This window comes from Enhydra lutris, unplaced genomic scaffold, assembly GCF_002288905.1.
Source record: "Enhydra lutris kenyoni isolate GAN:26980312 unplaced genomic scaffold, ASM228890v2 scaffoldscaffold6, whole genome shotgun sequence".
Lineage (NCBI taxonomy): Eukaryota > Metazoa > Chordata > Mammalia > Carnivora > Mustelidae > Enhydra > Enhydra lutris.
This window is the reverse complement of record NW_019154090.1, coordinates 44,699,896-44,725,193: the sequence shown is the minus strand read 5'-3', so window position 1 is coordinate 44,725,193 and position 25,298 is coordinate 44,699,896. Positions and strand designations below refer to the sequence as shown.

General features: G+C 42.7%; 1 protein-coding gene across 1 annotated transcript in view; it reads right to left on the bottom strand.

The window, feature by feature from the left end:
* Positions 1-25,298, bottom strand: part of LOC111141643 (cilia and flagella associated protein 61) — a 280,919-nt gene that overhangs the window by 48,042 nt on the left and 207,579 nt on the right. The window contains exons 23-24 of the mRNA XM_022494366.1: positions 24,464-24,555; positions 17,243-17,448 (exon numbers count right to left, since the gene is read on the bottom strand). Of these exons, the coding sequence (XP_022350074.1) occupies positions 17,243-17,448; positions 24,464-24,555 (298 nt within the window). The remainder of the gene's footprint in view (positions 1-17,242; positions 17,449-24,463; positions 24,556-25,298) is intronic.

Below are 25,298 nucleotides of genomic sequence, written 5' to 3'. Positions count from 1 at the left end.
GTATGGAGTTCAAGAAATTAAAAATAGAATTATCATGTGAGCCACCAATTACACTATTGGGTGTTTACCCAAAGGAAATGAAAACACTAATTTGAAAAGATATACACACCCCTATGTTTATTGAAGCGTTATTTACGATAGCCAAGATATAGAAGCAACCCAAGTATCCATCTATAGATGAATGAATAAAGATGTAATGTACAGCAGAGAGAATATAGTTTCATAATATTATAAAAACGTCGTATGGTGACAGATGCTAACTAAATATATTGTGGGGATGATTTCATAATGCATAAAAATATTGAATCACTATGATATACACCGGAAACTAAGCGGATATTTTATGTCAGTTATAATTTGATAAAAAAAAAAATCCATACTTTATACAAAGCTCTATGGTGTTCATTGCTGACTATGCGAATGGGTATGTTTATTTTTCTTTCACATTATAATTATAATATCTGAAGGGACTTGTACTGGCTATAATTTTAGGATGGTTCAAACCAATCTTGCTTTTTATCCTAGGAAAGGCTAATTCTACACAAATGTCACAGTAGGAAGGAGGGAGGTGACATATACTAGGAAAAAAAAATCAAAGTCTTTTAATTAGAGAGCTATTACAAATGAAAATGAACATACATTGTGTCACACAGAATTCCGTCCCCACACTGATCTATACTTCCAGATCTAAGTTCACCATCTCAGTAACAGGGGATGTTCAAGTATATGGGTTCAGCTTCAAGGCTATGTGATCCTATGAGAAACAGCATTGGGTAGGAAGCTGCCCGTTAAAGCAAGGGGGACTGGGAACGACCAGTGAGGAGCCCGGGAGGGAGCATGTGAGCACGCCCATTCAAAATCACCTTTCAAAGGGTGGAGAAAAAGATTGTAATTAAATGACCGGGAAGCAAAATGAAGAGAAGGGACTTTGATTTCAGCAAATCATCTGAAAAAGGATTCCTATTTAAGGTTATCAAATGTAACTGGTGGCAGGTGAAATGAAACAGACAAGCAGGAAACAAGAAAGGCGGGAGAGTGATTCGGTACGTGGCCAACAGAGAAGTCTGCATTTTGGAAGAATAATTACCCAGCAATTTTTAGGTACATAGGAAAAAAAAATTGACAAGCTGGAGTGGGCAGTCATATTTCAAGGAATTTTGAGAATTCTGGAAAAAGGGACACCTAGAATTTAGTGTGTGATTTTTCTACTGGACACAACACAAGGCCACTGACTACAGAGGAACAGAAAAGCATTTAAGTCATGATTAAATGACTCCAATTGAAGTCTAATAAGTGAATTAGGAGACAATGTGAGTTGGCAGCGTCCCGCTTAACAGCTCCAGAGACAGCGGCTGCACAAGGCAGCTTTCCTAAGGGAGTAACTTCTGGAGCTTCAGAGTTCAAAAGGTAATGGCAGCCTTTTACAGGGCTTCCTCAAAGCCCATTTAGAATATTGTGCACAGCAGCACTTACCCACTAAAAATAGGCCATTCGAGTGTTTGGGGAAGTGTGGAGGGCGGCGGGGCTCGCAGGAGGAGAGGGCCGTGTGAGGGCAGTCTTTGAGAGCAGAGCATGTTAAGATGTGAAAAGAGGTGATTTAATGAAGGTTTACGAGCATCTGATGGGCTCACACAAAGCAGCTAGGGCAAGACCTATTCACACCGCCAGGAAAAAGGATGCTCCAGACTGTTAATTAATATTAGGGGGGAGGGATTCAGTAGGCAAGACCTTGTTTTTGCAGAGCCATCCATAAGCGGGGGAAACGAAGATGGGGTAGTGTGAAGAAAGGAGAGTAGGCACAGGACATGCCTTGTTAAAGCCTGCAACGGACTTCTGGGGAAGCAGCCTCAGCCTCGCTACGCCTCTTCCCCTTCCAACCCAGGTCCCCATTTTGTGACTTCTCAGCAGCCTCACCAAAGCTCCTGCTGCCCTGTCCCCTCCACCCCGTGTCCCAAAGGAGGAACAGTATCTGCAGGGTGGGAGGGGCTGCTCATGCTAAATGCTGTCACAGGACTTAGCGCGCAGGGGTTTGCAAGGTTTGTGGTAGGTGTGGTCTGCTTGCCCAGGACACGCTGCGGGACACGAGCGCTCCTGGGGGAAGAGTACATTCTAGTTACAGGTTTGTTACGTGACTTTAAATGCAGACTGGTTCGTAAAGGAACAAACGATAAAAATGGCCTCCCTTCTTTTCCCAAAGTGGTAAGCCAATCAGTTGATGAATTTATTTCTCTGTCTTATACACACACGCACACTCATGCGCACACACAGCGTCTCAGGGGTGGGTCTGTGCTCTTCATTGTTAACGATCTGTCCTGGCACTGCAAGGTGAAAACAAAGAATAAGATCCAAGCCAGCCTGGGCCCCAGACCCTCAGCTGTGCTGCCGTCCTGTGACAGCTGTCCCCCGTGCATCATGGCGGCTGACTGCTCAGCCGCCACCAGCACCACGGGATTCCACATGGCTCCAAGCAAGCCCCTCCATGGGCAGCCAGAGCCAGTGCTCATGAGGCCTCGACTGCTCGAGCATCTGCCCCCATGGCTGCCACCATTCCCGCTGGCCCTACCAGTGCCTGCTCTGTCCCGACCCTTGATGGGGCGAGAATGGGTTGGGGGAAATGAAGGGAAAGGCTCCAGAGAGGTTCTTTGAACCCGAGGAGGAGCCTCGTCTTGACGTCTCGTCCGTCTTGCGGAAGACAGAGTGGCTGGTTGACGGTCAGCCACCATCCCCCCTCCACACACACATACCCCTCCCCCCCGGGATGGAGGATGGTGGTCCTAGGCATGGTGGACCGACAATGGCCTGGATTCTAACAAGCATACTGCCGGAGCTGCTGAGGTCAGGGCAATCATTGGTAATCACACTGCAGCCAAAATAAGCGAAGCCATTTGCCCTTCCTGCTTGCAAAAAGCCTTGCCAGGCTGTCTGACAACAGACAGGGCAGGCGGGGGTGGGCCAAGAATTAGCATCGGGGCCTGGCAGCATTTCATGGCACTTGAGAAGAATGTGGCTGCAGCTGCATGTATACACGCTATGCACGTGTGGGAGGGACTGCAAGGCCAATGGCCTCAGTCCGTCACTTGACCATGAGCAGTGACCTCTGCAGATCAGCCGTCTTGCCACCCTCCTTGCCTCTTTCTTACAGATGGCGGTTGGCACAACCGGATATGGCCTGTCCTAGTGTTGTCTCATTTTGCCATCCCAAATATTCACTCTTAGCAAATCAAATTAACTTTTAAAATTATTACTATCATCAGTCAACAGCTGCGCCCCAACCAGTGGTCCCAAGCTTACAGAGTCTGTCTGTGTCAGCACCACCTTCCTCTCCTTCCTCTCAGGGAAAAACAAACCAACAAGGGCTTTTGAATTTGGCCAAATGTGAAAACATTTTTTTTTTCAGAGAAGACTTTTGACATAGGCTCCCCTTCGAGTAATTTTCTTGAACTACTGACTGATTCCCCTCTAATTCAAAATTTTGGGGGAGGTTAAAGCAACAATAAAATCTTATGTATAAGCTAAGGAACAAATGCATTAATTTTTACAAATACTTGTATTTTTCCTTATTTTAAATAAATATTGGAGTCAAGTCTATAAAGTTTTGAGGAGGGAAATCCTTTGATTAAGAAATTTGGTACTTAACCAAACTTGATATTATACCTAAATATAGTTTATGATTGGAGGCATATAGGAAAATATCCTCATCTATGAAAGATTTCAAAAATTAAGTACTCTTTGTGGAAAACAATAAAAAATCCGTGTGTGATAAAAATGCTTAACAAGACAGTTAAAAAAGGAAACTTTCTTATCTTGATAAAGGATATCCACAAAAATAAACAGCAAATGTCATACAGTTCATACTGAACACATATATTCCCTCTAAGATTAAGAGTGAGGCAAGGATGCCATCTCTCACTACTTCTCTCCTACCTTTTACGGCAAAGCTTAGCCACTGTAGCAAATAAGAAAAAGAAACAAAAGCTACAAAGACTGGAAAAGAGGAAACAAATTGTCATTATTTGCAGATGATATAATTTTTCTGTGTGGAATCTAAAACAATATAAAGGAAATGATATGAATAAATGAGAGAGTTTAGCAAATTTGTAGAATGTGAAAACATACAAAAAGTGCATTTCTATGTACTATATAGCAGCCATCAATAAGCAAATGCTTATTTACAACAGCAATAAAAATTTAAAACACTTTGGATTATATCAAACAAAAATTTTGCAAGGCATCATGGAGAAAATTTTAAATCTTTATTGAAAGATACTAAAGACACCTAAATAAATCAAGACCTATACTATGTTATATCATAACATAGTATGGGCTTAATATCAAAGATATCAAATATCAAAAATATCCATTCCTACTGAACTGATCTAAGGTTCAATGCATTTCTTATCAAACCCAATGGGGCTTTTCAAGGGGCTTCACAAGTGCACTATAAAAACTATTGGAAGAGGGAAGGGACAAGAATACCCAAAACACCCTGAAGAAGATGAACAGATTACATTAAAATTAAGAATTTCATTTTAATTCTGTTAACTGACACCATAAAGTGAAAAGACAAGGCTCAAAATGTTAAAAATATACAACTAACATGTATTTCCAGAGTGTATAAATGCCTCCTGTGAATGAGTAAGAAGACAACCCCCTCCCACCCCAAAAAATGGACAACTGTCGTAAACGGGTGTTTCCCAGAAACTATCACAAATGGCCCGTGAGCAAATGAAAAGACACTGAGTTGTGTTACTACTCAGGGCAGGGAAATTAAAACCACAGGAAGATACTTTTTCACATCACCAGAATGACTATATTGTTCAGTCCCAATAGTGCCACAGGTTGACCAGGCTGTGGAGGCATTCTTTGGTACTGTGGGAGGAAGTTTACAGAGACACAACTACTTGGGGAAAATTTCAGCACCACCTAGTACACCCAAGAGAAGTTCTCACACGTGAGGTGTGCCCCAAGTGTCCACAGCATTGTTTGTGATGGGAACAAGTTAAACATCAATCAAACAGACAGATGAGCGGAGACAGTAGTATGAGGGAATATTATACAGCAGCGTAAACAAATGGTGTGAGGGGGAGTGTTGACTTTTTCTACTCAGCCACGGAATTGATTCAAAAACAAGCAAAACAAATTAATTTACTATTTAGGAATTATGTGGTACACTTCTAGAACAAGGGTTCGCCTGGCGCTTGCTTTGGTATGAAGTTTTATTGGGACACAGACATGTCCATTTGCTTGTGTGTTATCTGGTCACATTCACACTACAACAGAAGAACTGAACACTTGTAATGAAGTTATATGGCCCACAGAGCTGAAAATATTTACTATTTGGCCCTTTATAGAGAAAGTTTGCTGATCCCTGCCTTACTGGAAAGGCAGGGAGTGATTAACCAATCCTCATGACCTCCAAGGACACAGAGCAATGTGATGAGAGAAGACTTCTAACATTCTCAAGTAAGAAATCCTCTTTTTCTTTCTTTTTTTTTAACTTTAGAGAGAAAGTGAGCATGAACACAGGTGGGAGGGGCAGAGGGAGAGAGAATCTCAAGCAGACTTCCTGCTGAGCATAGAGCCCAACACAGGCTCAATCTCTCAACCCTGAGATCATGGCCTGAAATTCAGAGTTGGACACTTAACCACCTGTGCTACCCAGATGCTCCCAGAAATTCTTTCTTAAGAAAGATGGGCATGCCAGGGCACCTGGGTGGCTCAGCCAGTTAAAATTTTGTCTTTGGTTCAGGTCATGATCTCAGGGTCCTGGGATCAAGCCCCAGTCAGGCACCCTGATCAGTGGGGAGCTTGCTTCTTTTCTGCCTCTCCCCATGCTGTGCTCTCTCTCTCTCTAATACAAACAAATAAAATCTTAAAAAAAAAAAAAAGTGGGAGGGACACAGAATTCTAGTATTATTATCCCTTAAAGTGTACATACATGTTTTATATGCTTTTTTGTTTGTATGATATAGTCTGCAGCTTAAACATATTTTTAAAATTATTTATTTATTTATTTGAGAGAGAGAGAGAGAGAGAAAGAGAGCATGAGCCAGTGGGGCGGTGGAGATGGGGTGGGGGAATAGACTCCCCACTGAGCATGGAACCCAACTCAGGCTCGATCCCAGGACCCTGAGATCAAGACCTAAGCCGAAGGCAGAAGCTTAACTGACTGAGCCACTCAGGTGCCCCAATTTAAACACATTTTTAAGAGGAAAGAGAGATTGCTTCTGATTCTAGCAGTCAAGGACACTGGAATTCTTTGGGTATCAAGGACACTGGAATTCTTTTTTTTTTTTTTTTTTTTAAAGATTTTATTGATTTATTCAACAGAGAGAGAGAGAGAGATCACAAGTAGGCAGAGAAGCAGGCAGAGAGAGAGGGGGAAGCAGGCTCCCTGCTGTGCAGAGAGCCTGATGTGGGGCTCGATCCCAGGACCCTGAGATCATGACCTGAGCTGAAGGCAGAGGCTTAACCCACTGAGCCACCCAGGCGCCCCAAGGACACTGGAATTCTATGACTTATGTCCTACATCTGTATCTGATACTGGCTCTGTCATTATCTTGCTTTGTGTAGAGAAGGAAGTTCTTCTAACCTTTTGAAGCAACAGACTGTCCAGGAATAGCTTTCTACCTTAAGATTCTAGTCCTCCCAGGGGTATAGCATGAGAACATGTCTTAGCATTTGAAAAGACAGAGGCACAAATCACAGAGTCTAACCACCCTGCTGTGCAGAGTCCCCTCAACAATGTCTTATACGAGTGGCCTCCCCTTTTGCTTGAGCACATGCTGGGAGGAAGGCTGGGGCCACAAATACCTTACCTGTGGTTGTGGAATTCCCACCAGGACCACGTGCTCCCATATCCTGCTCCCAAATCTCCCTCTTCAATTTCTGACCACTCTCAGCAGCCCCATGTTGAAAGGGACTTGAATATCATCTCATCTGGACCTGGCTGGTATGAAGGCTGTGCTTGGATGTGTCTGGGATCCAGGCCTGTGCATAGCCATGGGGACCACATATGGACACATCAAGAGTCCATGCACTTCTCCATGTGACCCTCACTCTCTTCAGTGCTAGTGGTCAGATACTCTCTTTTATCTTAGAATAAAATTTCTGCCCTTCTAGCCTCTCCCATGGGTTCCTGTTTGGCTTTCTGGTGTATCACAAAACATGTCCCTCATTCACAAGACATTATAAATGTTTGCATCTCCTCTTAGTGGAGTGTAATGTTCAACTTACCTGTAGAGATCTGGGATCAGCTTGTCCTCGTACCGATTACACAGGTTGTTGAGAAGTTGCTCATGCTGGCCAAAGAGGCGGATGTAATTGGAGGCAGGGAAAGGCTCTTTCGAAAGGCACGTGATGGTTTCCACCATTTTATACTTGTTGATATGTATCCGGAAGTAAGTCCCATTTTTTGCACTACCAGTTACTATTTCTAAACCCTGGTGGCGGGGGAAGTGTGTGGGGGGGAAATCAGAAAAAAACAACTTTAGAAACATTTCTGGACTTTGGAAACTTTATCATAGCATTTTGTTTTTCATATATAACACACAGGTTGCATCTTATCACACGTTGCAAATGACAGTGATAGATATTGACTAAACTCAACAGAAGCTAACCCTGTGTCTGCAACCACATACCGGACTTAATGACTAAATGTTCCTTGGGATATTTTAAACTGTGATTGCATTGTTCCACGTTTCTAAATCAGTTGCTAGGTTACAACCAGGTTCTCTGCTATTCAATACCTCGCACAGCTAATACAAGGAACTGGGTTTATTCTCTTCTGTGAGGTGTGTTAAAACTGTTAATTTTTAAAAATTTTTTCACAGCCCCATTTTGAGAAAAACCTCCTAGTCTATGGTGATCGGAAAAAATTTCAGGTTTTTCTTAAAGAAGTTTCTGTAAGTAAAAGAAACAAGTGAAAGGTGATTCCCTGCCAGTTAGGTTTGAGGAGGGTCAGCTGTTTGGTGAGGTCCGTTCCCAGGAAGAAGGTTCAAGTTCACGGGCAAGAAGTACACATGTACATGCTGCAGGCTACTTTTTAGTTCATAAGTTTTCAAAGGTGAAGATGCATAGCTCTGTGTCTCCTAGAAGCTGGCTAAAACTGCTGCATGAACCCACATGAAAAGGGAAGATGCTGCCTGATAAATCCCATGTCACGATCCCTTTTTCTATTTCAGCCGCTAATGGCTATGGACCTACCAACTGGAGACATGCTCCCCACCAGCTCAGGCAACCAAACTGAGAACCATGTGGAAAAACATGAGGTTCTGTTGGTGGCAGCTGAACCTGCACTTTGCCCCTAGACTCTGAACTTAGTACATAGTTACATTCAATAAAGCTTTCCTGAGAGCATATAGATTTAAGCTTTTGCTCTGCACTTAAATGTGGCATTTTAGAAATCCAAGGCGAGTTGGACTACACTGATCCCAAACATTTACTTAGTCCTGGACATCCCTGGGGATTTTGTCTAAACAAGGACACATGGTTTAGCCGAATTTTTAAATAAATTGAAACAACTGGTGGGTATTTGGGCATCACGTGGCAAAGCCCTGGGGAGGAATCAGCCAACAGAAAGGGCATACAGTGAGATATACAGGAGGGATGTCAGGTAAACCCTGGGCCAACCCCACATAGATGTGTGAAACTGGGTATCTGGGGGTCAGGGAGAGCTTAGGAAAGGGGTTGGGTGTGGCACCTCAAGGTAGGTGCCAGTCATCCATCACTCACGAGATGGTTGGATACAGACAGGAAATCTACCTCCATAGCAATGCAGAAGGCATCAGCTAACAGGACAATGGGACATCCACACAATGGGATGCAACATGTCCAACAAAAATCATTGGTAAACTATATTCCACATCAGGAAAATGCGTTGTACGTTTGATACTATGTAAGTATAGTATCAAAAGTTGTATTTTATAACTTATACAGTATCATTCTATTTTGATAAACATACATGGTATCATTCTATTGTTTTACTGTCAACACTTTAACAAACTGTTCAAATGGTCAATTTCTGTGGTTGACAGATAGGGTCACTCACTCTTAGTGTTTCTCTTTCTGCTCATTTGACTATCTGTTGTTTCTATTTTTAAAAAATGACTATCATTTCTAACATGATAAAAAGTTATTTTTAAGTACAGTGGCTATGCTGTGGCAGGGAATCAGACAGGGAGAGAGGAAAAGAGAAATGAAACAAAGTAGAAGGAGCAGGAGAGAATGAAGGAAGGAGGGAAAGAGGGTCCCTGGAAGGAAGGATTTCGGTGTGGAAGGGTGGGGCTCGTCTGGACTCCAGAAGAGTCTCGAAAAGGCCAGGCCTGAGCCACTGGCTGCGGACTGCCTGCTCTCCTTATCTGTATCTGATTTTCCCCTCACCCTCTGCTCCTGCTGCAAGTTACTTCTCTAGTTCTAGATGGCCCTACAGACTTTCTTCCATCAGGTGTGTTTCCTCAAGTCTTGACTTCTCAGACTGAACAGCAAACACCTACCAAAGTAGGGCGTGTGACATCACATGGTCAGCTTTACCTGGCAGCCCATTGGAGCAAAGGCTATTTCAGAATTAAATACATCTGGAGCTATGAGAGTGAAGAATGTGCCCTCCATGTATGTTCCTAAGATTAAATACAAGACTAAAGACCCTCTGAGTTTGGCACTCACAGTTTTAGGCTTAGACTCCCTTCTACCCCAGGGGTGGGAGGCCACCTTTATTCTCAGGCAGGGTGCCTAGGTGGAAAGTCGAGTGAGTCTCTGAGGAGGGGCTTCTCCCCGGCCTCAGGGGTAGGGCAGCTGAGGGGTCCAGGAGAGGGGTCACTGACAACAACTCCATAGATTTAGTGCCAGGTTTCCTCAGGGCTCACTGGAGGGCAGAGTCCACAATCCCACAAGGTCTTGTGGGATTTAAAATTTCTTTAAGCTGAGGGATTAAGGAAAGGAACCCAGGCATCAAAGGGGCATACCTTGTGATCCACCCATATGATGGACTTGGACTTTGCAAAGCATTTCACTTCTGCTCAGGAGGACTCTTTGTTTAGAGGGACTGATTTGGCCAAGGCCAAGCACCTCAAACACAAGGGCCACAGTAACTTAGTTGGTGGCATCTTGACATGTGTTTGCAGAGCTGTGCCACATTGTTCCACAGAAGGGGGATACAGTCAGCATCGCTTTCAATGATTTGTTGTCACTCTATCTGTTGGGGGTTGTTTGGTCTTATTTTTTAATTTAAAGATTGAATGACAATCTTTGGGTTTGCCTCAGTGTGTTTTCGCACATTAATCTATGAGGGCTTTAAGAGGGCAGAAAGCGGCCATATTGCAGTTGGGGGGGAAAATGACCATGCGGTGCTATGAGAGCCAATCTCAACTACAGAAGTAATTTTGTCCATTTTAATGAGGTCTGGCACTGTGTTAGCATGACCAGGGGGCCATTCTGGGAATGGGGAACACATCGAAATATTTTGCATTGACATTAAAGACAAGTCACATACAGATGGGTTTCTCAGACTACAAATTACTCTGAGAGGACCAGGCAGTCTTATCTGAATTTCCTAGGTCATTCCTAGGTGCAGTTACTGACAGGCTAGGAAAATACAGTGAAGTCCAGAACTCTTCCCGCCTATCATCACAGAAAATCGCTCCATAAAATGATGGCTTGGGGCAACTTCCAGCCCTACCACCCCATAAGGGATTTTGAGGTAATGATGATGATTTCATACACTTTCCAATTCTGTGGGATGTGTCTAGTTGCTTCCTTTATTTTAAGTATATAAGTAAATAGTTAGGAAATGTGGATTTTTTTTTTTAAATGTGGATCTTGAATTTAAGATTTTGGCAGAGTCACTGGTTCTGGTGTAGTACTTTTCCCCCTTCCTTTTTTCCCGAATACAATTATCCTTTCGAGTTCCTTTATGATTTTGACAAAGGCTGGAAAATGGCTGTGGAATTCATGCCAAATGGAAGATACAGGAGTAGTCAGACTTGGTGTGCAAGAAATCAAGTCCCCAGCTCTCATGATGAACACACAATTTTAAATTTGATGGTATCCAAGGCAGAATTTGTTGTGACAAATTTCTTTATTCCATGGTGTATAAGCCAACAAAGCATGTGGACTGGAATCTGTAAATTAGTTTATTATGTAGGGGTCCCCTTTCTTCTTTTTGTCAGGTTACCTCTCAGAGAGCTCATGAATTACTAAAGTGTCTTCTTACTTAAAGATTCCAATTAGTGAGTGCTATAAAAGTCTGATAAAATTCATCTGCTCTATATTTATTGGAAGAATAACAATTCAGTTTCTCTCATGAAATATTGTTCAATGGGCTTCATTCTCAATCAATTGGTTTTATTTAGGTAACTGCCTGACCATTTTGGCAACAATTTTACTTAATCAAATTAATTCCAACCCTAAAAGATTGCCATGGAACCATCCTACATTTTTTTTTTCTTGGAGAATAAAATGGAAAAAAAAATCTGTTTAGATCTTCTGTACTAATTAAAGAGGAGGCCCACCTGGCAAAATGGTTAATTAAAGTCAGGGGTCCTGTTCAAATACTGTCATAGCACCAGCCAAAGAATCTATTTAAGTTGCATTCTTATTAAAACTCATTATCTTAAAAAAAAAAAAGGCCCTTTTTAAGGGGATCCTTATTAAAAACCTTCTCTGACTTTATTCAGAGAGAGGGCCAGGAGTTCATAAATAAATGACACCCCATGCAGGAAATCACACAGTGTCCTTGAAGAATCTGGCTCTGTCTGAAACCAAGTCCAATATTTTCTAGCTCTTGAACGTAATATTTGGGTTCAATTATTTATCTCTGATGACCAAAGTGCTCAGCCCCTGAACACAACATCTGGGCTTCATCCTATGTAATGCCTCGTGTCACTGGCAGCAGACTGTATTTTCCAAAGATGACCACAACGACGTCCCCAATCCCACATACTCACCTGCAATATGACCTTGACATTGAGAGACCTCTGTGTCCTCTCTCTGTGATTGTTGGAGGCTGTGACTGCTCCAACAGATGGTGTGGGGAAGGGACACTATGTGACTATGGAGGATGGGTCATAAGAGGCACTGCAGCTCCACTTGCACTCAGAGCCCTGAGCCATCACACAAGAAGATTGACCACTCTGGGGCTGCCATGCCGTGAGGAAGCCCAGGTGACCAGGATAGCACAGGTGGGATGCTCTGGTCAGCACTGCCTGTGACTGAATCATCTCAGCCCAGTTGAGTACAAGCCTTCATAGGATCCACCCACTGAGTCACAACTAATCATCCAGTCTTCCCAGATGAGGCTCCAGATACCGTGGGGCAGGGAGACAAGCCATTCCCACCGACTGTGCCCTGCCCAAATTCCTGACCCACAGAATCTGTGAGCAGAACCAAATGGCCGTTTCATGTTGCTAAGTTTTGTTACACAGCAATAGACACCATAACACTATTCTTCTATGATCTTTCTTTTATTTGCAAGAAAATCTGGAATCAGACCATGTATACAGGATATACCTAGAACAATCTGAGAGAAGCATAAGAGAAATAAGTTTTAAATACATAGCTTCTATCCTTCCCCTACAAGAACCACGTTTCATTATTTATCTGGACCTATAATTGACAACAACATCCACCATGCACTAGTGACCTGTTTTGTTCCTTAAAGGCACTGTTACATTATATGTGATCCCTGATAGGACCAGAAATACAAAGAAGCTGGTAACTTGCTCTATGTCCAGAGGAAATACACAGATGATCGGGGATTCTGATTTCCTTTCTAGGTGAGAAGCGAATAGCCTGTGCCATTTTGAGTCTGCCTCCCTTGAAGGAACTTTCCAACAGCTTCTACTTACATCTCATTGGCCAAAACCTGCCACGGGGCTAACACTAACTCAAGGAAATCTGGGAAATGTGTTTCTTTTACATTGGTCAGCCTGTTAACTCTTAAAAATATTCAGGATAAGAAAATAGGCAACTTACAGTGTCTGCCTCACTCACAAAAAAGCAAACATGACAAACACCAGTTTGTCTACCGTCTACCGTCTACCAGAGGATCTAATCTGAGGAGGTTGCCTACTGACCAACCACACTGTGTCCTTTCTAGTTACCTTGAACCCAGCGGGGATCCTACCCCATAGCTTCTGCTTTTCCTGGATGGCCCTTCTGAGGTAATTCAGGCAGGGAGGAAGAACAATGGGTTCTGGATGGACATCCCAGGCCCTGAACAATGTATTTGTACCATGCCACAAAGGTGTTTAGTTATCTATTGGTGCATCACAGATTACCTCAAAAGTTAGCGACTTACTGTCCTTCCGCAGGTGAATGGATAAATAATTTGTGTTCCATCCAGACAATGGAATTATTCAGCACTAAAAAGAAATTCCCTCTCAAGCCATAAAAAGACATAGAGGAAACCAAGGCACATTACTAAGTGAAAGCAGCAATCTGAAATCATACTGTATGATTCCAACTATATGACATTCTGGAAAAGGCAAAACTATGGAGACTGTGAAAAGATCAGTGGTTGCGGGGGTTTGTGTGGAGGGGTAAATGAAATAGGCAGAGAACATAGCAATTTTAGAGCCACAAAACTCCCCTGTATGACACTGTAATGGTGGACACATCATTATACATTTGCCCAAACCCATAGAATGTTTAACACCAAGAGTGAACTCTGAAGTAAACTGTGGACTTTGGGTGACAATGAGGTGTTGATTTAAGTTTCATCCATTATGTAACCACATCCAGAGTGTAGCCACTCTGGTGGGGGTACTGATCACCAAAGAGGTTCTGTGTAAATGGAGATGGGGGGTACATAGGAAATCTTGGTACTTTCCTCTCAATTTTGCTGTGAACCTAAAGCTGCTCTAAAAAATAGTCTTTTTTAAAAAACACTATCTTAAAACAACAATAAACTATTACCTCAGTGTTTGGAAGTCAGAAATTAGGAGCAGTTTAGCTGGGAGGACTCTGGCTCAAGGTCTCCTATAAGTTTATAGTCAAGATGTCTGCTGGGGCCACATCATCTGAAGCCTTGACTGGGGCTGGAGAATCCACGTCCAAGGCAGCTCCCTCACATGACTGACAAGTTGCTAATGGCTGGTCAGGAATCTTCAATTCCTTACCACATTAGCCTCTCCAGTGGGTGGGCTGGGTGACCTTACAACATGGCAGTAAGTGATCCAGGGGGGTGCAAGTTAGAGCTGTAACATCTCTCATGACTTAGCCTTGGAAGTCACACACTGTCATTTCTCCAATATTCTGTTCACTACACAGGTCAGCCCTATTTCATGTGTGAGGCGACCACACAAGGGCCAGAATCATGGGACCATCTTGGGAGCTGGCTACCACAGTGGTTTCTCTGATGAACCAGTACATTATACTAAAGACTCTGAATAAAGAATTTCATCGCCACGTAAACAAAGTATGATATTTGAAAGTAAAATGAAATTCAGGGATAATACTTACAAAATTAGGCTGGGCCATTTGTACCTCTAAGGGAGTTGGAATGGCAGGTTTGGCAATATGTAGATAATGGTAAGACCCAGGAAGAATGCCTCCTATAGGGAATGGCAAATTTTCCAGATTTTAATTTAGTTGTTAATGAAGTGGTAACAGAGTTTATTTATCTGTACATAGCACATAGGACATAGGATAAACAGAGATGCCTACCATGGTGTATGTTACTCAAACTATCCCCCTAAAGTATAGTATTAGCAAGAAACTCCCTGAGATTGATGTTATTTAACAAAATCAATGTGAATGTGTCATCATACCCCATAATATAGCCAGAAATGCCCCAAGAAGATGTGCCAAACTAATCCTGTGTATCCTGTGATTTCCCATAACCCCTGGCACTCGAATCTATGCCTGCCCAAGACAGACCAAGACATACAGAGACTTTAAATGTTGCAGTGATATTCCCATTCCCTGTCACTCTTTCATTATAGAACCAAAATATTAAAGTGGATGTTATTAAAGAAAATCAACAAAGTTTGTATTCAATACTTTAGAAAATTATCATTTTGAAATTCTTACTATTTCTAGCTTGTCCCATAGTATGAGCTTGATCTAACTCTGGTCTTTCACACCCATCCCTTTTTTTCCCCATAGCTACCACCTTTCCTAAGTTCTCAATCCAAAGTGAGACACAGAGGAGGATCTGTCAGAATTCATTTAGTTAGGTAGAAAATGACAAGGACTAGTATGTACAGCTTGTGTCTCTTTATCTCATGTTCTGTTTACTGGATTAGGGTCAATGGATAGCCGCCTAGGGGGTCCATGGATGGCTTCTGAGGTTGGTCCATCAACCTCCTGGAAATGAACTTACAGTTTCATAAATAGCATTTTGTGGTGGAAGGTCCACAATATTCAAAGACACTACTTTCAGTGATATTTCTCATCAGCCAAACACGAAGAAATCCTGTATTACTCATATGATGATCTCCTTAGGGGTCAATATGGCTTAAGGGATGGAAGTGGACTGTTTTTACAGTTGTGAATTGTTTGGTTTATTCATATAGATAAAAGGCCAAGGCCTGGGGTGCTTGGAATGGTCTCCTTATCTCTGAGCTTATAGTGGGAACAAAAATTCGGCAAGATGTCCGGGCATTGCCCCACTAACCAGTTGTGGTTAGTTTGAGCAAGTTACTGATTGTTCCCAGTGTCTCTTTATGTATCTGTAAAATGGGGACCACAGTTATGGTGTGATCCATACTACATGCTCAAAATACAAAGGACCACAATAAAATGCCAGGTCATTAATAAATGTTTAAAAATGAGACTGAGCCCTCCTCTGTCTCTGTGCAAACCCACTGAGACAGAGGAATCTCCTCACCAAGCCCAAGAGAAACATGGAGGGCTGCCCTAAGCACTGATCCAGATCCATTGGGTGGCTTCATCAGAAGGAAGAAGGTGGCCTACTACACACCTTGGATCTTGGCTCCCTTGTACATGGGGATGAGTCGGTCAAGATCAGCCGGTGGCTCAGTCACAGGTTCAAGGGTTGGGTCAAAGAGAGTGAGCATAGCTGCTGCCAGCTGAAAGCCAATTTCTTTGGAACTGAAGTTGCTGTGAGTCCACTCATTTGAGTAATATTTATTGGAGAATTTGGTGAGGGAGCCAGCAGCTCTGATGGCTATGTCATTGGTGTGGAAGTTGGTATCAATCACAAGTCGGCCATCATAGACAAGACATGCATCATTGAGTGCTTTAAATGTTTCATAATCCACATTCTTCTCACAGAAGCTGAAGAACATCTACAAAGCAAAAACTTACATTATTACTCAGTTATCACTCTTCATTCACTGTCAAGAGTGTGAATGGTCTGCAGAGCCCCTTATTATTGGGGGCATACAAAAAACCAAACCAAACCAGCAACAACATTTAATCTACTAAAATGTCATAATGGTATGGGGTGTGTGTAGCCTGATGTGGGGCTCGATCCCAGGACCCTGAGATCATGACCTGAGCTGAAGGCAGAGGCTTAACCCACTGAGCCACCCAGGCGCCCCAAGGACACTGGAATTCTATGACTTATGTCCTACATCTGTATCTGATACTGGCTCTGTCATTATCTTGCTTTGTGTAGAGAAGGAAGTTCTTCTAACCTTTTGAAGCAACAGACTGTCCAGGAATAGCTTTCTACCTTAAGATTCTAGTCCTCCCAGGGGTATAGCATGAGAACATGTCTTAGCATTTGAAAAGACAGAGGCACAAATCACAGAGTCTAACCACCCTGCTGTGCAGAGTCCCCTCAACAATGTCTTATACGAGTGGCCTCCCCTTTTGCTTGAGCACATGCTGGGAGGAAGGCTGGGGCCACAAATACCTTACCTGTGGTTGTGGAATTCCCACCAGGACCACGTGCTCCCATATCCTGCTCCCAAATCTCCCTCTTCAATTTCTGACCACTCTCAGCAGCCCCATGTTGAAAGGGACTTGAATATCATCTCATCTGGACCTGGCTGGTATGAAGGCTGTGCTTGGATGTGTCTGGGATCCAGGCCTGTGCATAGCCATGGGGACCACATATGGACACATCAAGAGTCCATGCACTTCTCCATGTGACCCTCACTCTCTTCAGTGCTAGTGGTCAGATACTCTCTTTTATCTTAGAATAAAATTTCTGCCCTTCTAGCCTCTCCCATGGGTTCCTGTTTGGCTTTCTGGTGTATCACAAAACATGTCCCTCATTCACAAGACATTATAAATGTTTGCATCTCCTCTTAGTGGAGTGTAATGTTCAACTTACCTGTAGAGATCTGGGATCAGCTTGTCCTCGTACCGATTACACAGGTTGTTGAGAAGTTGCTCATGCTGGCCAAAGAGGCGGATGTAATTGGAGGCAGGGAAAGGCTCTTTCGAAAGGCACGTGATGGTTTCCACCATTTTATACTTGTTGATATGTATCCGGAAGTAAGTCCCATTTTTTGCACTACCAGTTACTATTTCTAAACCCTGGTGGCGGGGGAAGTGTGTGGGGGGGAAATCAGAAAAAAACAACTTTAGAAACATTTCTGGACTTTGGAAACTTTATCATAGCATTTTGTTTTTCATATATAACACACAGGTTGCATCTTATCACACGTTGCAAATGACAGTGATAGATATTGACTAAACTCAACAGAAGCTAACCCTGTGTCTGCAACCACATACCGGACTTAATGACTAAATGTTCCTTGGGATATTTTAAACTGTGATTGCATTGTTCCACGTTTCTAAATCAGTTGCTAGGTTACAACCAGGTTCTCTGCTATTCAATACCTCGCACAGCTAATACAAGGAACTGGGTTTATTCTCTTCTGTGAGGTGTGTTAAAACTGTTAATTTTTAAAAATTTTTTCACAGCCCCATTTTGAGAAAAACCTCCTAGTCTATGGTGATCGGAAAAAATTTCAGGTTTTTCTTAAAGAAGTTTCTGTAAGTAAAAGAAACAAGTGAAAGGTGATTCCCTGCCAGTTAGGTTTGAGGAGGGTCAGCTGTTTGGTGAGGTCCGTTCCCAGGAAGAAGGTTCAAGTTCACGGGCAAGAAGTACACATGTACATGCTGCAGGCTACTTTTTAGTTCATAAGTTTTCAAAGGTGAAGATGCATAGCTCTGTGTCTCCTAGAAGCTGGCTAAAACTGCTGCATGAACCCACATGAAAAGGGAAGATGCTGCCTGATAAATCCCATGTCACGATCCCTTTTTCTATTTCAGCCGCTAATGGCTATGGACCTACCAACTGGAGACATGCTCCCCACCAGCTCAGGCAACCAAACTGAGAACCATGTGGAAAAACATGAGGTTCTGTTGGTGGCAGCTGAACCTGCACTTTGCCCCTAGACTCTGAACTTAGTACATAGTTACATTCAATAAAGCTTTCCTGAGAGCATATAGATTTAAGCTTTTGCTCTGCACTTAAATGTGGCATTTTAGAAATCCAAGGCGAGTTGGACTACACTGATCCCAAACATTTACTTAGTCCTGGACATCCCTGGGGATTTTGTCTAAACAAGGACACATGGTTTAGCCGAATTTTTAAATAAATTGAAACAACTGGTGGGTATTTGGGCATCACGTGGCAAAGCCCTGGGGAGGAATCAGCCAACAGAAAGGGCATACAGTGAGATATACAGGAGGGATGTCAGGTAAACCCTGGGCCAACCCCACATAGATGTGTGAAACTGGGTATCTGGGGGTCAGGGAGAGCTTAGGAAAGGGGTTGGGTGTGGCACCTCAAGGTAGGTGCCAGTCATCCATCACTCACGAGATGGTTGGATACAGACAGGAAATCTACCTCCATAGCAATGCAGAAGGCATCAGCTAACAGGACAATGGGACATCCACACAATGGGATGCAACATGTCCAACAAAAATCATTGGTAAACTATATTCCACATCAGGAAAATGCGTTGTACGTTTGATACTATGTAAGTATAGTATCAAAAGTTGTATTTTATAACTTATACAGTATCATTCTATTTTGATAAACATACATGGTATCATTCTATTGTTTTACTGTCAACACTTTAACAAACTGTTCAAATGGTCAATTTCTGTGGTTGACAGATAGGGTCACTCACTCTTAGTGTTTCTCTTTCTGCTCATTTGACTATCTGTTGTTTCTATTTTTAAAAAATGACTATCATTTCTAACATGATAAAAAGTTATTTTTAAGTACAGTGGCTATGCTGTGGCAGGGAATCAGACAGGGAGAGAGGAAAAGAGAAATGAAACAAAGTAGAAGGAGCAGGAGAGAATGAAGGAAGGAGGGAAAGAGGGTCCCTGGAAGGAAGGATTTCGGTGTGGAAGGGTGGGGCTCGTCTGGACTCCAGAAGAGTCTCGAAAAGGCCAGGCCTGAGCCACTGGCTGCGGACTGCCTGCTCTCCTTATCTGTATCTGATTTTCCCCTCACCCTCTGCTCCTGCTGCAAGTTACTTCTCTAGTTCTAGATGGCCCTACAGACTTTCTTCCATCAGGTGTGTTTCCTCAAGTCTTGACTTCTCAGACTGAACAGCAAACACCTACCAAAGTAGGGCGTGTGACATCACATGGTCAGCTTTACCTGGCAGCCCATTGGAGCAAAGGCTATTTCAGAATTAAATACATCTGGAGCTATGAGAGTGAAGAATGTGCCCTCCATGTATGTTCCTAAGATTAAATACAAGACTAAAGACCCTCTGAGTTTGGCACTCACAGTTTTAGGCTTAGACTCCCTTCTACCCCAGGGGTGGGAGGCCACCTTTATTCTCAGGCAGGGTGCCTAGGTGGAAAGTCGAGTGAGTCTCTGAGGAGGGGCTTCTCCCCGGCCTCAGGGGTAGGGCAGCTGAGGGGTCCAGGAGAGGGGTCACTGACAACAACTCCATAGATTTAGTGCCAGGTTTCCTCAGGGCTCACTGGAGGGCAGAGTCCACAATCCCACAAGGTCTTGTGGGATTTAAAATTTCTTTAAGCTGAGGGATTAAGGAAAGGAACCCAGGCATCAAAGGGGCATACCTTGTGATCCACCCATATGATGGACTTGGACTTTGCAAAGCATTTCACTTCTGCTCAGGAGGACTCTTTGTTTAGAGGGACTGATTTGGCCAAGGCCAAGCACCTCAAACACAAGGGCCACAGTAACTTAGTTGGTGGCATCTTGACATGTGTTTGCAGAGCTGTGCCACATTGTTCCACAGAAGGGGGATACAGTCAGCATCGCTTTCAATGATTTGTTGTCACTCTATCTGTTGGGGGTTGTTTGGTCTTATTTTTTAATTTAAAGATTGAATGACAATCTTTGGGTTTGCCTCAGTGTGTTTTCGCACATTAATCTATGAGGGCTTTAAGAGGGCAGAAAGCGGCCATATTGCAGTTGGGGGGGAAAATGACCATGCGGTGCTATGAGAGCCAATCTCAACTACAGAAGTAATTTTGTCCATTTTAATGAGGTCTGGCACTGTGTTAGCATGACCAGGGGGCCATTCTGGGAATGGGGAACACATCGAAATATTTTGCATTGACATTAAAGACAAGTCACATACAGATGGGTTTCTCAGACTACAAATTACTCTGAGAGGACCAGGCAGTCTTATCTGAATTTCCTAGGTCATTCCTAGGTGCAGTTACTGACAGGCTAGGAAAATACAGTGAAGTCCAGAACTCTTCCCGCCTATCATCACAGAAAATCGCTCCATAAAATGATGGCTTGGGGCAACTTCCAGCCCTACCACCCCATAAGGGATTTTGAGGTAATGATGATGATTTCATACACTTTCCAATTCTGTGGGATGTGTCTAGTTGCTTCCTTTATTTTAAGTATATAAGTAAATAGTTAGGAAATGTGGATTTTTTTTTTTAAATGTGGATCTTGAATTTAAGATTTTGGCAGAGTCACTGGTTCTGGTGTAGTACTTTTCCCCCTTCCTTTTTTCCCGAATACAATTATCCTTTCGAGTTCCTTTATGATTTTGACAAAGGCTGGAAAATGGCTGTGGAATTCATGCCAAATGGAAGATACAGGAGTAGTCAGACTTGGTGTGCAAGAAATCAAGTCCCCAGCTCTCATGATGAACACACAATTTTAAATTTGATGGTATCCAAGGCAGAATTTGTTGTGACAAATTTCTTTATTCCATGGTGTATAAGCCAACAAAGCATGTGGACTGGAATCTGTAAATTAGTTTATTATGTAGGGGTCCCCTTTCTTCTTTTTGTCAGGTTACCTCTCAGAGAGCTCATGAATTACTAAAGTGTCTTCTTACTTAAAGATTCCAATTAGTGAGTGCTATAAAAGTCTGATAAAATTCATCTGCTCTATATTTATTGGAAGAATAACAATTCAGTTTCTCTCATGAAATATTGTTCAATGGGCTTCATTCTCAATCAATTGGTTTTATTTAGGTAACTGCCTGACCATTTTGGCAACAATTTTACTTAATCAAATTAATTCCAACCCTAAAAGATTGCCATGGAACCATCCTACATTTTTTTTTTCTTGGAGAATAAAATGGAAAAAAAAATCTGTTTAGATCTTCTGTACTAATTAAAGAGGAGGCCCACCTGGCAAAATGGTTAATTAAAGTCAGGGGTCCTGTTCAAATACTGTCATAGCACCAGCCAAAGAATCTATTTAAGTTGCATTCTTATTAAAACTCATTATCTTAAAAAAAAAAAAGGCCCTTTTTAAGGGGATCCTTATTAAAAACCTTCTCTGACTTTATTCAGAGAGAGGGCCAGGAGTTCATAAATAAATGACACCCCATGCAGGAAATCACACAGTGTCCTTGAAGAATCTGGCTCTGTCTGAAACCAAGTCCAATATTTTCTAGCTCTTGAACGTAATATTTGGGTTCAATTATTTATCTCTGATGACCAAAGTGCTCAGCCCCTGAACACAACATCTGGGCTTCATCCTATGTAATGCCTCGTGTCACTGGCAGCAGACTGTATTTTCCAAAGATGACCACAACGACGTCCCCAATCCCACATACTCACCTGCAATATGACCTTGACATTGAGAGACCTCTGTGTCCTCTCTCTGTGATTGTTGGAGGCTGTGACTGCTCCAACAGATGGTGTGGGGAAGGGACACTATGTGACTATGGAGGATGGGTCATAAGAGGCACTGCAGCTCCACTTGCACTCAGAGCCCTGAGCCATCACACAAGAAGATTGACCACTCTGGGGCTGCCATGCCGTGAGGAAGCCCAGGTGACCAGGATAGCACAGGTGGGATGCTCTGGTCAGCACTGCCTGTGACTGAATCATCTCAGCCCAGTTGAGTACAAGCCTTCATAGGATCCACCCACTGAGTCACAACTAATCATCCAGTCTTCCCAGATGAGGCTCCAGATACCGTGGGGCAGGGAGACAAGCCATTCCCACCGACTGTGCCCTGCCCAAATTCCTGACCCACAGAATCTGTGAGCAGAACCAAATGGCCGTTTCATGTTGCTAAGTTTTGTTACACAGCAATAGACACCATAACACTATTCTTCTATGATCTTTCTTTTATTTGCAAGAAAATCTGGAATCAGACCATGTATACAGGATATACCTAGAACAATCTGAGAGAAGCATAAGAGAAATAAGTTTTAAATACATAGCTTCTATCCTTCCCCTACAAGAACCACGTTTCATTATTTATCTGGACCTATAATTGACAACAACATCCACCATGCACTAGTGACCTGTTTTGTTCCTTAAAGGCACTGTTACATTATATGTGATCCCTGATAGGACCAGAAATACAAAGAAGCTGGTAACTTGCTCTATGTCCAGAGGAAATACACAGATGATCGGGGATTCTGATTTCCTTTCTAGGTGAGAAGCGAATAGCCTGTGCCATTTTGAGTCTGCCTCCCTTGAAGGAACTTTCCAACAGCTTCTACTTACATCTCATTGGCCAAAACCTGCCACGGGGCTAACACTAACTCAAGGAAATCTGGGAAATGTGTTTCTTTTACATTGGTCAGCCTGTTAACTCTTAAAAATATTCAGGATAAGAAAATAGGCAACTTACAGTGTCTGCCTCACTCACAAAAAAGCAAACATGACAAACACCAGTTTGTCTACCGTCTACCGTCTACCAGAGGATCTAATCTGAGGAGGTTGCCTACTGACCAACCACACTGTGTCCTTTCTAGTTACCTTGAACCCAGCGGGGATCCTACCCCATAGCTTCTGCTTTTCCTGGATGGCCCTTCTGAGGTAATTCAGGCAGGGAGGAAGAACAATGGGTTCTGGATGGACATCCCAGGCCCTGAACAATGTATTTGTACCATGCCACAAAGGTGTTTAGTTATCTATTGGTGCATCACAGATTACCTCAAAAGTTAGCGACTTACTGTCCTTCCGCAGGTGAATGGATAAATAATTTGTGTTCCATCCAGACAATGGAATTATTCAGCACTAAAAAGAAATTCCCTCTCAAGCCATAAAAAGACATAGAGGAAACCAAGGCACATTACTAAGTGAAAGCAGCAATCTGAAATCATACTGTATGATTCCAACTATATGACATTCTGGAAAAGGCAAAACTATGGAGACTGTGAAAAGATCAGTGGTTGCGGGGGTTTGTGTGGAGGGGTAAATGAAATAGGCAGAGAACATAGCAATTTTAGAGCCACAAAACTCCCCTGTATGACACTGTAATGGTGGACACATCATTATACATTTGCCCAAACCCATAGAATGTTTAACACCAAGAGTGAACTCTGAAGTAAACTGTGGACTTTGGGTGACAATGAGGTGTTGATTTAAGTTTCATCCATTATGTAACCACATCCAGAGTGTAGCCACTCTGGTGGGGGTACTGATCACCAAAGAGGTTCTGTGTAAATGGAGATGGGGGGTACATAGGAAATCTTGGTACTTTCCTCTCAATTTTGCTGTGAACCTAAAGCTGCTCTAAAAAATAGTCTTTTTTAAAAAACACTATCTTAAAACAACAATAAACTATTACCTCAGTGTTTGGAAGTCAGAAATTAGGAGCAGTTTAGCTGGGAGGACTCTGGCTCAAGGTCTCCTATAAGTTTATAGTCAAGATGTCTGCTGGGGCCACATCATCTGAAGCCTTGACTGGGGCTGGAGAATCCACGTCCAAGGCAGCTCCCTCACATGACTGACAAGTTGCTAATGGCTGGTCAGGAATCTTCAATTCCTTACCACATTAGCCTCTCCAGTGGGTGGGCTGGGTGACCTTACAACATGGCAGTAAGTGATCCAGGGGGGTGCAAGTTAGAGCTGTAACATCTCTCATGACTTAGCCTTGGAAGTCACACACTGTCATTTCTCCAATATTCTGTTCACTACACAGGTCAGCCCTATTTCATGTGTGAGGCGACCACACAAGGGCCAGAATCATGGGACCATCTTGGGAGCTGGCTACCACAGTGGTTTCTCTGATGAACCAGTACATTATACTAAAGACTCTGAATAAAGAATTTCATCGCCACGTAAACAAAGTATGATATTTGAAAGTAAAATGAAATTCAGGGATAATACTTACAAAATTAGGCTGGGCCATTTGTACCTCTAAGGGAGTTGGAATGGCAGGTTTGGCAATATGTAGATAATGGTAAGACCCAGGAAGAATGCCTCCTATAGGGAATGGCAAATTTTCCAGATTTTAATTTAGTTGTTAATGAAGTGGTAACAGAGTTTATTTATCTGTACATAGCACATAGGACATAGGATAAACAGAGATGCCTACCATGGTGTATGTTACTCAAACTATCCCCCTAAAGTATAGTATTAGCAAGAAACTCCCTGAGATTGATGTTATTTAACAAAATCAATGTGAATGTGTCATCATACCCCATAATATAGCCAGAAATGCCCCAAGAAGATGTGCCAAACTAATCCTGTGTATCCTGTGATTTCCCATAACCCCTGGCACTCGAATCTATGCCTGCCCAAGACAGACCAAGACATACAGAGACTTTAAATGTTGCAGTGATATTCCCATTCCCTGTCACTCTTTCATTATAGAACCAAAATATTAAAGTGGATGTTATTAAAGAAAATCAACAAAGTTTGTATTCAATACTTTAGAAAATTATCATTTTGAAATTCTTACTATTTCTAGCTTGTCCCATAGTATGAGCTTGATCTAACTCTGGTCTTTCACACCCATCCCTTTTTTTCCCCATAGCTACCACCTTTCCTAAGTTCTCAATCCAAAGTGAGACACAGAGGAGGATCTGTCAGAATTCATTTAGTTAGGTAGAAAATGACAAGGACTAGTATGTACAGCTTGTGTCTCTTTATCTCATGTTCTGTTTACTGGATTAGGGTCAATGGATAGCCGCCTAGGGGGTCCATGGATGGCTTCTGAGGTTGGT